Here is a 14,294-nt window from a genome sequence, read left to right as displayed (position 1 = left end):
TTCTGGGCCTTGGAGATGGGAATCTTCTTTTTTTTTTTATTCTTATTATTCTTAGGTTTTGTCTTTTCATGTTGTCTTGGATTTCTTGAATGGTTTATGTCAGGAATTTTTAGATTTAACATTTTCTTTGATGGATACATTGATTTCTTTCATTGTATCTTCCACACCTGAGATTCTTTCTTTCATCTCTTGTAGTCTGTTGGTTATGCCTCTGTAGTTCCTGTTTTCTTCCTAAGTTCTTCCTCACCATGATTTCCTCTGTTTGTGTTTTCTTTAATTTTTCCAATTCTGTCATCAGATCTTGAACCATTTTGTTGATTTCCTTCACCTATCTGACTGTATTTTCCTGTTTTTCCTTCAATTCCTTCACCTGTTTGTTTGAACATTCCTCAGTTTCTTTTATTTCATTCAGTGATTTAATTATTTCCTCTCTGAAGGCCACAAACTATTTGGCTGCATCTTCCTGTATTTCTTTATGGATGGCCATAATCTCTTTGACTTTATCTTCTATTTCTTTACAGTCCTAGTCTGTTTGACTTTATCTTCCTCAATTTCTTTATGGGTGGCCATAATCTGTTTGACTTTATCTTTCTCCATTTCTTTATGCATGTTATTTGTTTCCTCCATTATCCTCTTCATAAGCATAGATGTAATGTTACCTGGAATTTCACCCTTATGATAGGGTATCCAGGGCTACTTGCCTCTAGATAACTGGTTCTTGTTTTGGCTTTTGTTGGTTGTGCTTTTACGCTGGCCCCTACCCATCTGGCTGTCTCAGATGTTGGCTGTTAGTTTCTGGTGCCTGTTGAAATCCTGGGGTGGGGAGAATCCCCTTGGCAGAAAGATGGTTGTTCCTGGAGGAGGCCTCCTCAGCTTTTTTGGGTATGGTCACCGAATGTCCAGTGCTTCTCAGGAATTGCCACAGCTCACCTCAGGTGTACGGACCTGTGTGGTAACTGTGGTCATTGGTAGTCAGGGGGTCTCTCCTCTCACCAGGAGAAGTCCTGGAGACAGCTGTCCTGCCACTGGGTTTTTTTTTTTTTTTTTTTTCTCTGAATTTAGTGAGTTGCTGCTGCTTTTACAGTGTGTTTGCTGGGCACAGCCCTCTTGAAGAACCAGGGAGCCCTGTGGTTTGGTCAGTTTAGCTAAGGAGACAGGTTGTACCTTGGAGCAGTGTCTGGAGGCTAGTCCCATGGATCCCAGGCTTCTGTAGGTCTGAATTTAGAGCTCTGTGCCCCAGTACCAAAGTGGTAATCAGTGGCAGGTGAACATAGCACTCATGAATATGTGTGGCAGGAGGTTAGAGCCTGGAGCCTAAGGGAACCCAGGGACTTTCCCAGGTATTAGCTGGGTGTCCTGAGGTCAGAACTGATGTTTCCCCTGCTGTGAGGTTTCCTCCTGATAGGGAGATACAGTCTGTGGTGTTTTGGGGTCCACAGTTCAGTCTTGGGATGGTGAGTAGAGCACACAGGGGCAGGTGAGTGGCTCTGCACTGGCGACTAGGCACCCACAGGAACCCCGGAACTTTTCCCAAGAACTATTTGGGTGTGTGGGGGGGAGTTTTGGCTGGGTGCCCTGATCAGACCTGATGTTTCCTTCACCATGGGGTTTCCTCCCAACAGGGAAACCCAGTCTCTGGTCCTTTGGGGCACGCAGGTGGGTCTCTGGGCTGGCTGCTGAGTACCTGCCGGAGCCCGGGACCCTTTCCAGGTTTCTGGGTGACCTGAGATCGGTTGGTCCCGATTTCTTCCTTCACCATGGGATTTTCTCTCAACTGGAAAATCCAGTCTCTGGAGTTGGGGGGCCCACAGTTCAGTGTGGAATGGTGATCAGAGCACACAGGTGTGTGGCTCTGGGCTTGCTACCGAATGCCTGCCAGGACCCAGAAACTCTTCAGGGTTTAGTGGGTGACCTGAGAACAGACGGATTGGTTCCCACACCGGGGTGTTTCCTCTCACCTGGGAAATACATTCGCTGGTGTTTTAGGGTCCAGAGTTCAGTCTCTTGGTTGCTTTGCACTCACTGCTGTCCTGCTCCTCAGACACAGTGTGCACTTGGCACCTCCATCTTGGGTCCCTCTCGCCTTCTGTTTTTTAAAGATAGGGTGTTATACAGCCCAGGTTGGCCTCACTCTCCCTAGATAGTGGAGCCTGGTCTTGAACTTGCCTCTCCTGTCTCTAGCTCCCAGGTTCTGTTCTGCATAGAAATATGGGTCAATGAGTGTTCATGTGTAGGGAAAAAAAATGTTAGCAGATGAGGTGGTTTGAAAGAAAATGGCTTCCCATAGACCCACAGGGAGAGACACTATTAGGAGGTGTGGACGAATGTGTCACTTGGGGCTTTGAGGTCTCAGATGCTCATGCCAGGTCTACTGTGATATTCACTTCCTGCTGCCTGCGGAAGTCTGGGCTTCTCCAGCACCATGTCTGCTTGCAAGCTGCTATGCTTCTTATCATGGTGATAATCTGTAAGCTAGCTCTGATTAAATGTTTCCCTTTAGAAGAGTTGTCCTGGGCATGGTGTTTCTTCACAACTTTAAAAACTCAAATTAAGACATTAGAGACCTGTCACTGCAGAATACATTTACTGAAATATATGCAGGGAGAAACATTATCAGAACTCTATCTCTCTCCAAACATGGATACACTCTAAGATATTATGGGTTAGAACTTCAGCTATGAGTTGGAAGAGAGAGAATTCTAACTATAGCTGAAGGTGAGGAATTAATTCAGAGTTATTTGAAGGTCATGTTGTGGGGACGAAGCAGTATGTAGTATTGTATGGGGGAAATGCCTCTTAGGCCTCCGAGGTGGTAATGGAGAATAGCCTGTGTGTGTGTGTGTGTGTGTGTGTGTGTGTGTGGCTTTTACCTATTGAGTATGAGAGTGCCCGTTTAACTGCATGCTTGTCACCGGATGGGAAATGTGGAGAGCTTTTTTTGCATTGTGTACCAAAATGGCAGCTATCTGTGAGCACGGGATTATCAGATCCCACAGCCTCAGCTGCATGGAACCAGGCGTGTGCTTCAAACAGTCAGGACAGATGCAGCTGTCGGGGGTCAGCTGGTGGTGGCTGCAGCACACACATACTTCCTGTGACATTCTACAGTCCTCCCTCCACCACCTTGCTAGCCTCATACTCAGCTGTGATTACCACATAAAGATTTCCTAGACAGTATGTGGCATGCTAAGCTCAAGAGACTTCCTCAACACTGGCTCAACACTGTGGCTTGGGCCAGTGTTACCAGGCTCATGCACTCTCTGGCACAACTAGGCAGGTCTTCCACAGGCTGGCTGACCTCTCCTACTGGATGAAGGTCAGAAGCAATAAGGTCAGGAATTTACACTTCCTTGGAGAAAGTCTTAGCAATGTCTGTGATGGCGCAGCTCTTTCCTTATGACTTGTTTTTAGCTTATTTTTACAGCTTGGCTCTGGCTGCCTGTCTGTTCAGTAGGTTGAGGTCCACATCAAGTAAACTTAATGTCAGGCCTTCTGAGGCTTTTTTTTTTTTTTTCTCTTCCAAGACAGGGTTTCTCTCTGTAGCCTTGGCTGTCCTGGATTTGCTTTGTAGACCAGACTGGCTTTGAACTCAGAGATCCTGGTCAAAGGCATGTGCCACCACTCCTGGCTGAGACTGAGACTATTATGAGGTGTGTAGAGCTCAGGCTTGGGCCTGAGTGCTCAGGACTGTAATGATGGCACAGGCCCACCCTAGGTAGCAGGTCCTCTGCCTGAGCCTCTAAGCAGAAGGATGCTCAGGACTTGTTTTTACATGTGCCTTTACATGTGCATGTGCTGGTTCTTTACAAGAAGATATACCTACATGTTTGGCTTTTATTGTGAATTTACTTGCTAAAGGCTGGTTATATGCTAGCTTCTGTTGTAAGACCTGTGTTGTTGAAAATAAAAGGGTGTCAATACATAATTAGCAGGGTACCATTTGTTGTTGAAAACAAAATGGTTTGGGGCTATATAGTGTTTATTATTACTTGACTTTAATTATTTTGGCTCTCATCCTCAATAGGTCAAAACCACACACACACACTCACACACACACACACACACACACACACACACACGGCGGGGGGAGAGACAGAGAGACAGAGATAGACACACACATACATACACACACACACACACAGAAAGAAAGATTTGTCTTGAGCTGCTAACAACCTCACATGCTTTTGTAAGGAAATTACAGTTATCCTGGTGAGATGGCTCAATTATCATTTAATCCACTATCACAATTACTAAGACACCTGTTAGATTTTATAATTGCCTTATTGACCTTGGGCTGGGCAGATATTTCTACGTGTGCTGGCTCAATAACCTCCCAGCCCAAATCCTATGCCATTCGCCTTAACCATTCCTATGTGGGCTGCCTTCCATCCATACTCTTATAAATACTTGCTTATATTTTTCATCTTGGTGTTTCCTCCATCACACACCATCCTTGGAGGCCTTCCTCTCAGCCCACGTGGTTCCTTCTCCCTGCTAACCTAGCCTGGTGTCCTCCTTCCTTCTCTCTTCCTGTCTTTCTCATGATTCTCCTGTCTTCAAAACCCAGGAACCTTAGCAATGCCTACTCTATTCTGCCTTTCCCAGGTTTGAGGCCTTTTAATCAACCAATCAGGAATAATGTCTTAGGCAGGTTCACACAGCAAGGATAGATGTATCTAGGCAGTAACCACATCTTGAGGGCCAGTAATTAGCAGCAAAATACAAGCATCAGACCAACCCCCAGCAGACGGTTCCCTACTTAAGTTTATAGCAGTAGCAGTGCTATAAATGAGGCCCAGACTATCAAAGTGAGCAGCACCTTGTAAAGTATGACGTCAACAGTTCAAGCATGTCTCTTAACAGTGAATATTACCACAATATATGATTACACTGTATCTCTAAGCATGTATATGTTGCTGTGTGCCACTGCACAGATGTGGTCAAAGGCAACTTTAGGGAGTTGGCTCTTTTCTTCTATCTTTATGTGGGTTCCAGGGACCCAGCTCAGGTGTCAGGCTTGTGTGGCACATGCTTTTACCTGCTGAGCCACCTTACCAGCCCTATATTTATCTTCTCTTTAAAAATTACATCATTGCATTTTTATTTATTTATTTATTGTTGTGTATGTGCATACCACCATGTACAAGTGGAAGTCAGAGGCTCACCCATGGATTCTCTCTCCACCCTGTGGGTCCTCAGATTAAACTCAAGTAGCCAGGCTTGACAGCAAACACCGTTACCCACTGAGCCATCTCACCAGGACAACCGTAATTTCCTTACAAAAGAAATCTCTCTCTCTCTCTCTCTCTCTCTCTCTCTCTCTCTCTCTCTCTCTCTCTGTGTGTGTGTGTGTGTGTGTGTGTGGTTTTGATCTATTGAGGATGAGAGTGCCCGTTTAACTGCATGCTTGTCTCCGGATGGGAAATGTAGAGGTTTTATTGCATTGTGTAGCAAAATGGCAGCTATCTGTGAGCACGGGATTATCAGGCTTCTTTAGATCCCACAGCCTCTTAGGCTACATGGAACCAGACTTGTGCTTCATGTACAAGCACATGCACACACACATGAATGCCAGAGCACATATGTGGGGCTCAGAGGGCAGCCTCAGTTGCTAGTCTTCAGCTTCTACTGTGTTTGAAGCGGGGTTTCTTATTCACTACTGTGTACAGCAGGACATTTTCCAACCTGGTTGTTAGTAGCTTGCTTCATTTTTGCCAGAACCACACTCTGCTGGAAGCCCTACTCTTGTGCAGTCCCTCCAGCTGCTTTTCTCTTCAGGCCTCAGCTTCTCTGAACTGTAGTGAAGGGAAACCCCTCCCCTCCGTGCCCACCTCAAGCCTTGCTTCCCTTTACTGCATCAGGACAACTCAGTATATTTGCGAGTTGTTACTCTTTATTGTTTTCCCTGATAGGATCTAAGGTACCCATAAGGGACAAGGCCCAAGGCTGTCCTTCCTGTCACCTCATTATCATCTTGGAACAAAAGAACTGGTCAGTGACGACTGTGGATTGGTGGCCCTGTATCCCTGCTTCATCTACCATCCCATCCTGCTGTTGTACTGCTGTCTGTTTGCTTATCCAGGTGTTTTCTGATTGCTCACCACTCCTGTAGCCAGCCAGAGCGGTCTCCAGGGAGACTCTTGGATGGGCGACAGTCTGGTGTGAATGACGTCCACTTCCCAGCCTTCGGCTCCAGGCCTTATCTCATACCTTGACCTCAGTGCTCTGGGTTATCCCCCACCTCTGGCTATGACTGCTGTGGTCATCTCAGTGTCGATTTGCTTGTATTTCTTCTTTTTTTAGGATGAGGGCTGTTGTGAGAGTGAAGTATAGCTTGAGCTGGCCTTAGAGTGGGACATTTGTTAGCTGTTGTCCACGCTGTGCTGTGCACTCCAGTTGCACTGCTGTCTTTCACCTGTGGTTCCCCATCTGGGACATGTCATTGTAAGCACTGTGTCCATTTCCCCCAGTGATTCTGTCTGTGTGTTCTAATGGTGCTGGTGCACATGAGGTACTGATAGCATATAACGTGTTAGAGTTTTCAAGCAGCTTAAGTTTATACTAAAGTGCGCCCCAGCTTTAAGGCTCTGTCTCTCAGCGTGTTACTCTTGCTCTAGTGTGTTGGGGAAGGAAAAAGCGATGTGGTGTTACAGCTAGTCACCCAGGGATATGGTGTAGCCGCTAGTACAAGGTCTGTTTCGGCGTCCAGAGCCTGCTGCCACCCACAGTGCCTCTCAAGAACTTCCAGGTGGTGCCCGTCTTCCACTTCACCTTAATTAAACTAGGGCTCCAGTCTGTAGTTCTAGAACATGAAGTGGAAAGTTCTGTCTCTGCTTCTAGAATCTCTCTTTTGCCTTTCCAACTCATTCATGCAACTCTAAAGTGAGACTAAAATTTGATGCTGGCCAGTTTTCAACAGGGAACAACTTTAGAATGTTTTATGAAACAAGAATATTAGAAAAGCCACCCTCTATGGTGCTTGAGTTAATTCATGTCAATTCATTCCTTGCTACAGCCTTGAGAAAGCTAGTTTTTACTGCAAAATCTATTTTGCTTTCTCTCTCAGGAAGGGTTTGGACTTTTGAGCTCAAACCATTCTCCTGCCTCAACCTCCAAAGTAGCTAGGGCTGGGGCCATGCACCATTCCTGGTTTAGGATCTTAGGTCTCACTAATAGGGACTTCAGTGGTTAATAGTTATCATCAGTCTGAGTAGATTTAGTGTCACCATGGAAACACATCTCCAGGCATGTTGTGAGGGAATATTTATATTATAGTAATGTGGGGAGACCCGCCCTGAATAACATTTCATGTACTATAGGGTCTGGACTAAATAGGAGAAAGGAGTTGAGCGCACAAACATTCCTCTTTCTGCTTCCTGAGTTTGGAAGCATGTAACCAGCTGCCCCTGCATCCAAAACTTCCTTGCCATATGATTGATCCCTTGAACTGTGAGCCAAAATAAAGCCTTTCTTTAAATTGTCAGGAATGTTGTTCTGGCAACAAGAAAAGTAATTCAAGGGCCCATCACCTTTTATCCATTCAGCAGATGTGTGTACCATGCTCAGATGCGTAATGGAGCCTGGCTGACTAACCTGTGCCCTTTACACCATAGAAGTTTGCTGTAGTGTGCCCTGCCTCAGGCAGACGCACCCCCACACCCACTGTGTGCATGGCATTGATGGAAGCCACCTGCACACACTGCACACATCACTGTCACTCAGGCTAACCCGAGAGCTTCTGCAAACCATCCTCTGTCATTGCATTTTTCAGAATTCCCTCCTCCTAAACCCAGATACCATCGAGGCAAAGGAGGGGCTGCAAGAGGTAGCCCAGCACCTTGACACTAAGAACGACACAGCGCCTCCCAGCAAAGGAAGGGAGAGGAGGAGAATCGAAATCCAAGAGGTATTTGTATTTCATACTTTTTGAAAGCTGCTGAGATTTCATATGAATCTAAGGTTATTTTCCTGTGAATTCTATGGGATTTTCCCCTCTTTATTCTAATTGTCAATGAAAATTTTAGCCAGTTGTAAAGACAAAATTTGCCCTTTGGTGCGTCATCAGCCACTGTATTTCTCAGCATGGGTCATGGATAATGGGTGTCCCAGTGTCGGGCATGTTTTTTTCATTGCCACCCCTGCCTGTTTTGGGCCCTGGGAGCCCTGGGCCAGAAGCTTCTTAGGATAGACATGCAGAGAGCAACAAAATTTATCTTCAGCATGGCAAACCATAGCTGGTGAAGACCTTTCCAGGCTCACTTATCTTTTTTATTGTTGTTGGTTTGTTTTGGTCACTCTTTAGACCAGGCTGGCCTTGAATTCAGAGATCTGCCTCTGCCTCCCAAATGCTGGGCCATCACTTCTGGCCCCTCAACTTTTATTTCTTTCTTTATTTTTTTACTTTTCAATAATTTGGCTTCTCCAAGAGAGCCTAGACATCATATCTACTTCTGTGACTCCTAGAAGCCTCATGATTTGCTTTTCCATTAGTGAAGAAGGTCAGAACATAAATTCATGTACATCCATGATTGCTAATACCCCATTTATGGTCTGACATTTCCACTAAGAGGCAACAGGTGGGAACCTGACTTTTTCCCCCTTTAAGTAAGAAAGGACTGTTTTAAGAGACATAAAGAATGTAGGCTCATTTTGTTAAATATAAAGGAATAAAAATAAATGTAAAATTAATTATGAAAACAGAAAAACTGATTTAGGCCTTCAGTTTGTTTTTAATGTAGGATAGATTTTTAAAACTTCCAAAATTATTTTATGCCCTAACTTCTTCTTAAAGAAATTTTGTATTCTATAATGTGTTGAGATTTTTTCCACTTAGAACTTTAACTGAAATACTATAGGTAGCTCTCAGTTCCCATTGCTAAATGTAACTTGTGATGTGTGTGACTTGTGTTGGTGTCATGACTTGGTATGATTTTCTGTTGTGAAGGTGAGTGAAAGCAGTGATGAGGAGCCTGAGGAACCTGCAGCAGCTTCTGTTGCCTCCCTGCCTGCCAAGGAGGGAGTTGGAGATGGAGGGTCTGCAGAACACTCCGAAAAACTTGAGGTCCCCAAGCCTAGTAATGCCTATGAGTTCGGACAGGTCCTACATGCTGTGAGCACCAGGAAAGATGCAGAGGCCTGTGCACATCTGTTAGCCATCACTGCACCCAAAGAGCTGCCAATGTTGCTAAGTAACAAACTTGAAGGGGACATGTTCGTCCTCCTCATTCAGTCACTGAGAAATCACCTTGTGGCCAAGGACCCCTCCCTGGTGTATGAGCATCTCTTGTACCTGAGCAGAGCAGAGAGGTTCAAGGTAAGCGGCTGCACCTGGGAGGAGCCTGGTGTTTCTGGGTTCTGTAACTTTGGAAGCGTTGGTGGTGCTCACAGGACCTTCCCTCTTTTCCAGACGATGTTGACACTGATTAGCAAAGGCCAAAAGGAGCAGATTGTGCAGCTGTTTGATGGTCTGTCAGACACACAGGTCAGCCGTTTTACTGCAAAGGATGTACAGGCCCTAAGAAGGCAGTATGAGCTCTAACCCGGGTTTCCTGAGTTCCAACACGTTGAACAGCAGTGTGATGGAATTACATGGGTAAAGCCACACCCACAAGGGTCCCTGTTTGGACCATCACACATTGTGCTTAATTTTATATCCAGAACATGTCTATTCTACAACATGATTTTTATTTGTTGTAAATATTCTTTTCTGTATTAGAGCCAACAACTTCATATTTAATAACTATATCCAGAACTGGGCAAATTACATTCTGATTTTTAATACATATTTTCTTTTTAATGATCTACCTGTTAAAAACTTAAAATACTTTTCCTTGCCTGGACAATTCTTTCAGGTTTGATAGGAACGAATGTCTTTAGTTCTTTAAAAGCAAATGTTACCAGTGATGATTCCCACTCAGATATGCACAAAATCCACTTTAGAATGGATTGTGTAGCGTATTGTCAGTTGAAATGAAATACAACATGTCTGTGAGATCATTATTAGTTTATTAATTCAGAGCCACAATGTGGAAGTTATTTTTCTAATATGAAACCAAACATTAGCTAATGAAAGAAAAGTTGCCCAAAATTCATATCATTTTTACTATATGACTTTCCCTTATACGTTGCCTGTAAGCAATAAAACTATATGAAGCAAAAATTCACCCTGCATTTGTATTTGAACTGTTACCCTGTCCCATATTTCCCAAACATTCAAATGTCCCCACCCCATGGTAAGCAGAGAAAGCAAACTGGGAACTGAGAATTTACTGTGATTTTTATCTGCCACTAGTAACAAACAGAAAATGACGTTTAAAAAAAGGTAACACTAAAGTAGCAGCAGTGCCTGGAAACAAGATGTGGAGGACACTACAGAAAGCTAAAGGCTTTCAATGCAGGTCAATCAGAACTGATTAAATTTGGCAGTTATTCTAAGGTGTTTATAGAAGTGTAAAACGCCAACAATAGTCAAAACATTTCAAGAAAAACAAGTCTTACTTACCTGTAAGACATTCACTTCCAGTTCTAAGATTTCCACTAACTGATCCTGTGGGCGGTTTCTGTACACAGGTCCCTTCTTAACTTTGAAGCACATGTATCCAGTTTTATTTACCTACTAACCAATGGCTGTAAGCACTAGGAGAACAGTAACTTTTGGCAATGAAATCTACCAAAATGAGAGATATTAAGGGAAGTAAAAGAACCATATAAACGTATTCCTGGAAGAAGTGAATAAAAGCGAGGTGGTGGTGGTGGTGGCCGCGGCACACGCCTTTAATTCAGCTTGTGAGAGGCAGAGGCAGGTGAGTTTGAGGCCAGTCTGGTCTACAGAGAAAATTCTAGGGCTACACAGAGAAACCCTGTCTCAAACAAAACCAACAAACAAACAAACAAAAAAATCCACGGTGCAAAATAATCCATGGAACAAGATTTCTTGTTTTGATCATGTCACATAGCACCTAACAGCTTTTAACATAAACTTTAACCTTTAGTGATCCAAGTCTCTAACTAGATAATATACAATGGCAAGTGTTAGACATTTATAAATTACCCCAATTCCGGCACAAATAGGACTGATAGATTATGAGTTTTGTGGTGGTTGCCATGCCTTTAATCCCAGCACTCAGGAGGCAGAAACACGTAGATCTCTGTGTTCAAGGCCACTGGTCTACAGAGCTAGTTCTAGGACAGCTAGTTATAGGACAGAAAAAACAAAACTGTCTTAAAAAAAACAAAAAGCCAAACCAAACCAAACAAACAAAAAAACCCTCAACAACAACAACAGAAAAAAAAAATTAACAAGATTGATTTGGTGCTCTGAAGCTGAAAAACCGAATATTTCATTGAACCCAGCTAATGTGGCAGTTTATTTGAGCAACTGTCATATAAATTGGTGATGGTTTTAGAGCAGGGCTAGAAGACAAGGTGCCTTGGGAGTTCTCCAGGAACAACAGGTGAAAGGTCTGGACCCATGAGGGTCCAAGGAGAGAGAAAGAAGTGATTCAGGAGATTGGAGAGATGATGGATGGAGTACCTACAGGAGATCTGGAGAGCCTCTCCTGAGAGTTCAGCTGCTGCTGCGAAGGCCAGCAGATACCTACATACAGTAGGATCTTATTGTTTAAGAGAGCAATGGCTCTGTGGGAGGGCCCAATGGGCTGGGCCAGGACCCCTGTTGCTCTCCCCAGCCTCTCATCACTAAAGAGGCGGAAGGACCAAGTAGTGTCTAGAAGTGCCAAGGTTGGGGCTGTTAAGAGCTTTCTGGAGTAGGGAAAGATGGTGGTGAACTCTAGCCGAGTGGGTGAGAGGCCCATTGGGAGTCTTCTTGGCTGTCTGGTTATAGTGGCTTAGCTGTAATAGCAAAATTGGAGATCCATTGTTTGAGGAACCCTGCCAAAAATGAAAGATGAAAGAATCTGATCTGCCATAGTTGGTAGAGCCCATACCCCATCAGAGGGTAAGTTGAACAAGCAAGTGTGCTACAATGAGAGGGCATAGTTGAGCTTTAGATGGGGAGACGATGTGTCCCAGGAAGCCAAGATTGTTTACAAGTAAAGAGGTGGCCCTCTGGGACAGAGACAGGAAAGAGCTACACAGTAGGAGGTCATCTACACATTAGAGACATATACTAGGATTAAGGTCAAAGGAGGGACACCAAAGGAATGTGGCTATCCCAAAAGCCCTGAGGGAGAACTGTCCAAGAGCTGTTTCAAGCCCACCTGTCTGGCTCCTCCCAGGTGAGGGCAAATATGAGTCAGGGACAGTAAAGAAAGCATCTTGTAGGTCCAAAATGGTAAAGTGGGAAGTTCTAGGAGCAATGTTGGAGAAGAGGAGGTAGGGTTGATAAGCATGGGGTGGACTGGGATGACCGCCTTAGTGATGAGGCGGAGGTCCTGAACTAAGCAGTAGGCACCAGCAGGCTCACACACTGAAAGAATGGCAGGATTGCAATGTGAGTCAGTAGGAGTCTCTGAGATAGGAGGCAGGTAATGATGAGTTTGAGACCACAGCAGTGGGTTTCAGATATGGGAAATGAGTCAGGAAGCAAAGAAAGAGGGGTCCTTAAGGTGAACCAGGACCAGCTGGTGGGTAGTGGAGATATCTCATACTTGGGGGTTGACAGGATCTGGCAGGGTAGGGACAGGGCAGTCTGGGGTAGGAATCTGTGAAGCAACCAAGGGTAGAAGAAAAGGAAAAAGAGAAAAAAAGAGGAAGAGGAAGAAGAAAAAGGAGGAGGAGAAGGAGGAAGAGTCAGGAGAGGTTATGAGGTCTTAGGGGAGGGTGGCTCTAAAGTGGCTGAGGATATTTTAGCCAAGTAAAAGCACCAGGCAGATGAATAATGTTAGGATTGTTAAGCGGAGTTATATAGCGGGTTCATAAATCACACCATGGAACTGGTTCCACATAGGAGGTTTTATTAAGGGAAGGGGAGGGGTCGCAGAGACTGTCTCTGGACAGGGTAGGAGAGAGAGCAAAGGAGAGGAAGAGAAAGACATGGTGGGAGGAGGGGGCACCCTGACAGAGAAAGGGGGAGAGCGAGAGAGCAAGAACAAGAAGGCAAGAGAGAGACAAAGTGGCAGGTTGGTCCTTTTACGGAGCAACTTAAGCACATTTGTAGGCGCAACACCTGGTGGGCGACACGTGATGACAACCCAGAAACAAGCTACTTAGATGCCAACAGACATGGCCAGGGGAGAGTGCGAGAGGAGCCGCCCTGCAAGAGCATGCGGGTGCCACAGAGTCTTAGGCGGACTCTGGTTACCAGCCACCCCAATAACAAATTAGTGATGGGACCTCGGGACCTGAATGAAAAGTCAAGACAGAGAAGGCAGTCCCCATGTCCACAACCACCCTGTGGACTCACCCGCTACCTGGAGCATTACCCTGGGCTCAGCAAGGGTGATGGGAACCTGCAAACTGTCAAGGTTAGAAAGGTCTGAAGTGCCTGCAGTGGTGGGGCTAGACCTCCATGGCATGGCACAGAGGATGAGCCTACACTGGGGTACACAGACTTCCAGTGTCCAGACTACTGGTAGGGTTATTAAGGGTTGGGGCAGCTGTGGGACCAATGGCCTTCCAGGCTTCTGGCAGAATTGACTTTGGCTAGACCTCAGATCTGGGAATGAGGTCTGTTGGACCTACCGTTCCATCTGCCAGATTGCTGTTGGTCTCAGGGCATCTACCAAGGCTTACACTTGGAACGTAGCCCTCTGCTGTAGTCAAGACTCTCCTCTTGGGCATTAAAGACCTTAAAAGCCACCTTACCGGTTCCTACATAGGGGTTTGGGGACCATCCTCAACTCTTTTAGTTCCCCCCCCCAAATATCTGGCAATGATTGGGAAAGAGAATGGGTAGCCAGGACCCATAGCTCCCCCTGGGGAGGCTGGGTCAAGGCAGATATATTGAATTATGGTCTCTTGTAATCAATTTGGAAGGCACTTCTCAATATTAACAACTTTGTTTCAGACCATTTCCACACCCTGAAGAAGATAGTAGACCATGAGTTCCCTTTTCTGGTGGCCATTTTGACTCAGTTGATAGTATCAATTAGGTTCTGTAGCCAGCACCAGTCATGTGTCAGTGTGTCATGCACAGGGATTGCATCGTCCACTAGGTGGGTCTGGTCTGCCTACTGCCTGGCTACTGCCTGACCCTGCCTGCACTCCTCGGGACTGAGAGTGGAGACATAGATAATATAAAGTAGTGTGTTAGGCCAGAGGCCTGGCAAAGGTGGCAGAACTCCTTCATATAGGCAGATGGGCTGGCAAAGAAGGAATTTAACTGCTTTTCAATC

At 45.2% G+C, this 14,294-nt stretch overlaps 1 protein-coding gene across 1 annotated transcript in view; it reads left to right on the top strand.

Annotated features, from left to right (window-relative positions):
- Nucleotides 1-10,184, top strand: part of Spag1 (sperm associated antigen 1) — a 67,236-nt gene extending 57,052 nt beyond the window's left edge. The window contains exons 18-20 of the mRNA XM_021631138.2: nt 7,772-7,906; nt 8,945-9,313; nt 9,407-10,184. Of these exons, the coding sequence (XP_021486813.1) occupies nt 7,772-7,906; nt 8,945-9,313; nt 9,407-9,538 (636 nt within the window). The 3' untranslated portion in view covers nt 9,539-10,184. The remainder of the gene's footprint in view (nt 1-7,771; nt 7,907-8,944; nt 9,314-9,406) is intronic.
- The last annotated feature ends 4,110 nt before the right edge of the window (nt 10,185-14,294 follow it).

Source organism: Meriones unguiculatus, chromosome 1 (assembly GCF_030254825.1).
Source record: "Meriones unguiculatus strain TT.TT164.6M chromosome 1, Bangor_MerUng_6.1, whole genome shotgun sequence".
NCBI lineage: Eukaryota > Metazoa > Chordata > Mammalia > Rodentia > Muridae > Meriones > Meriones unguiculatus.
Note: the sequence above shows the minus strand (reverse complement) of the source record. Positions and strands in the feature narration are given on the sequence as shown.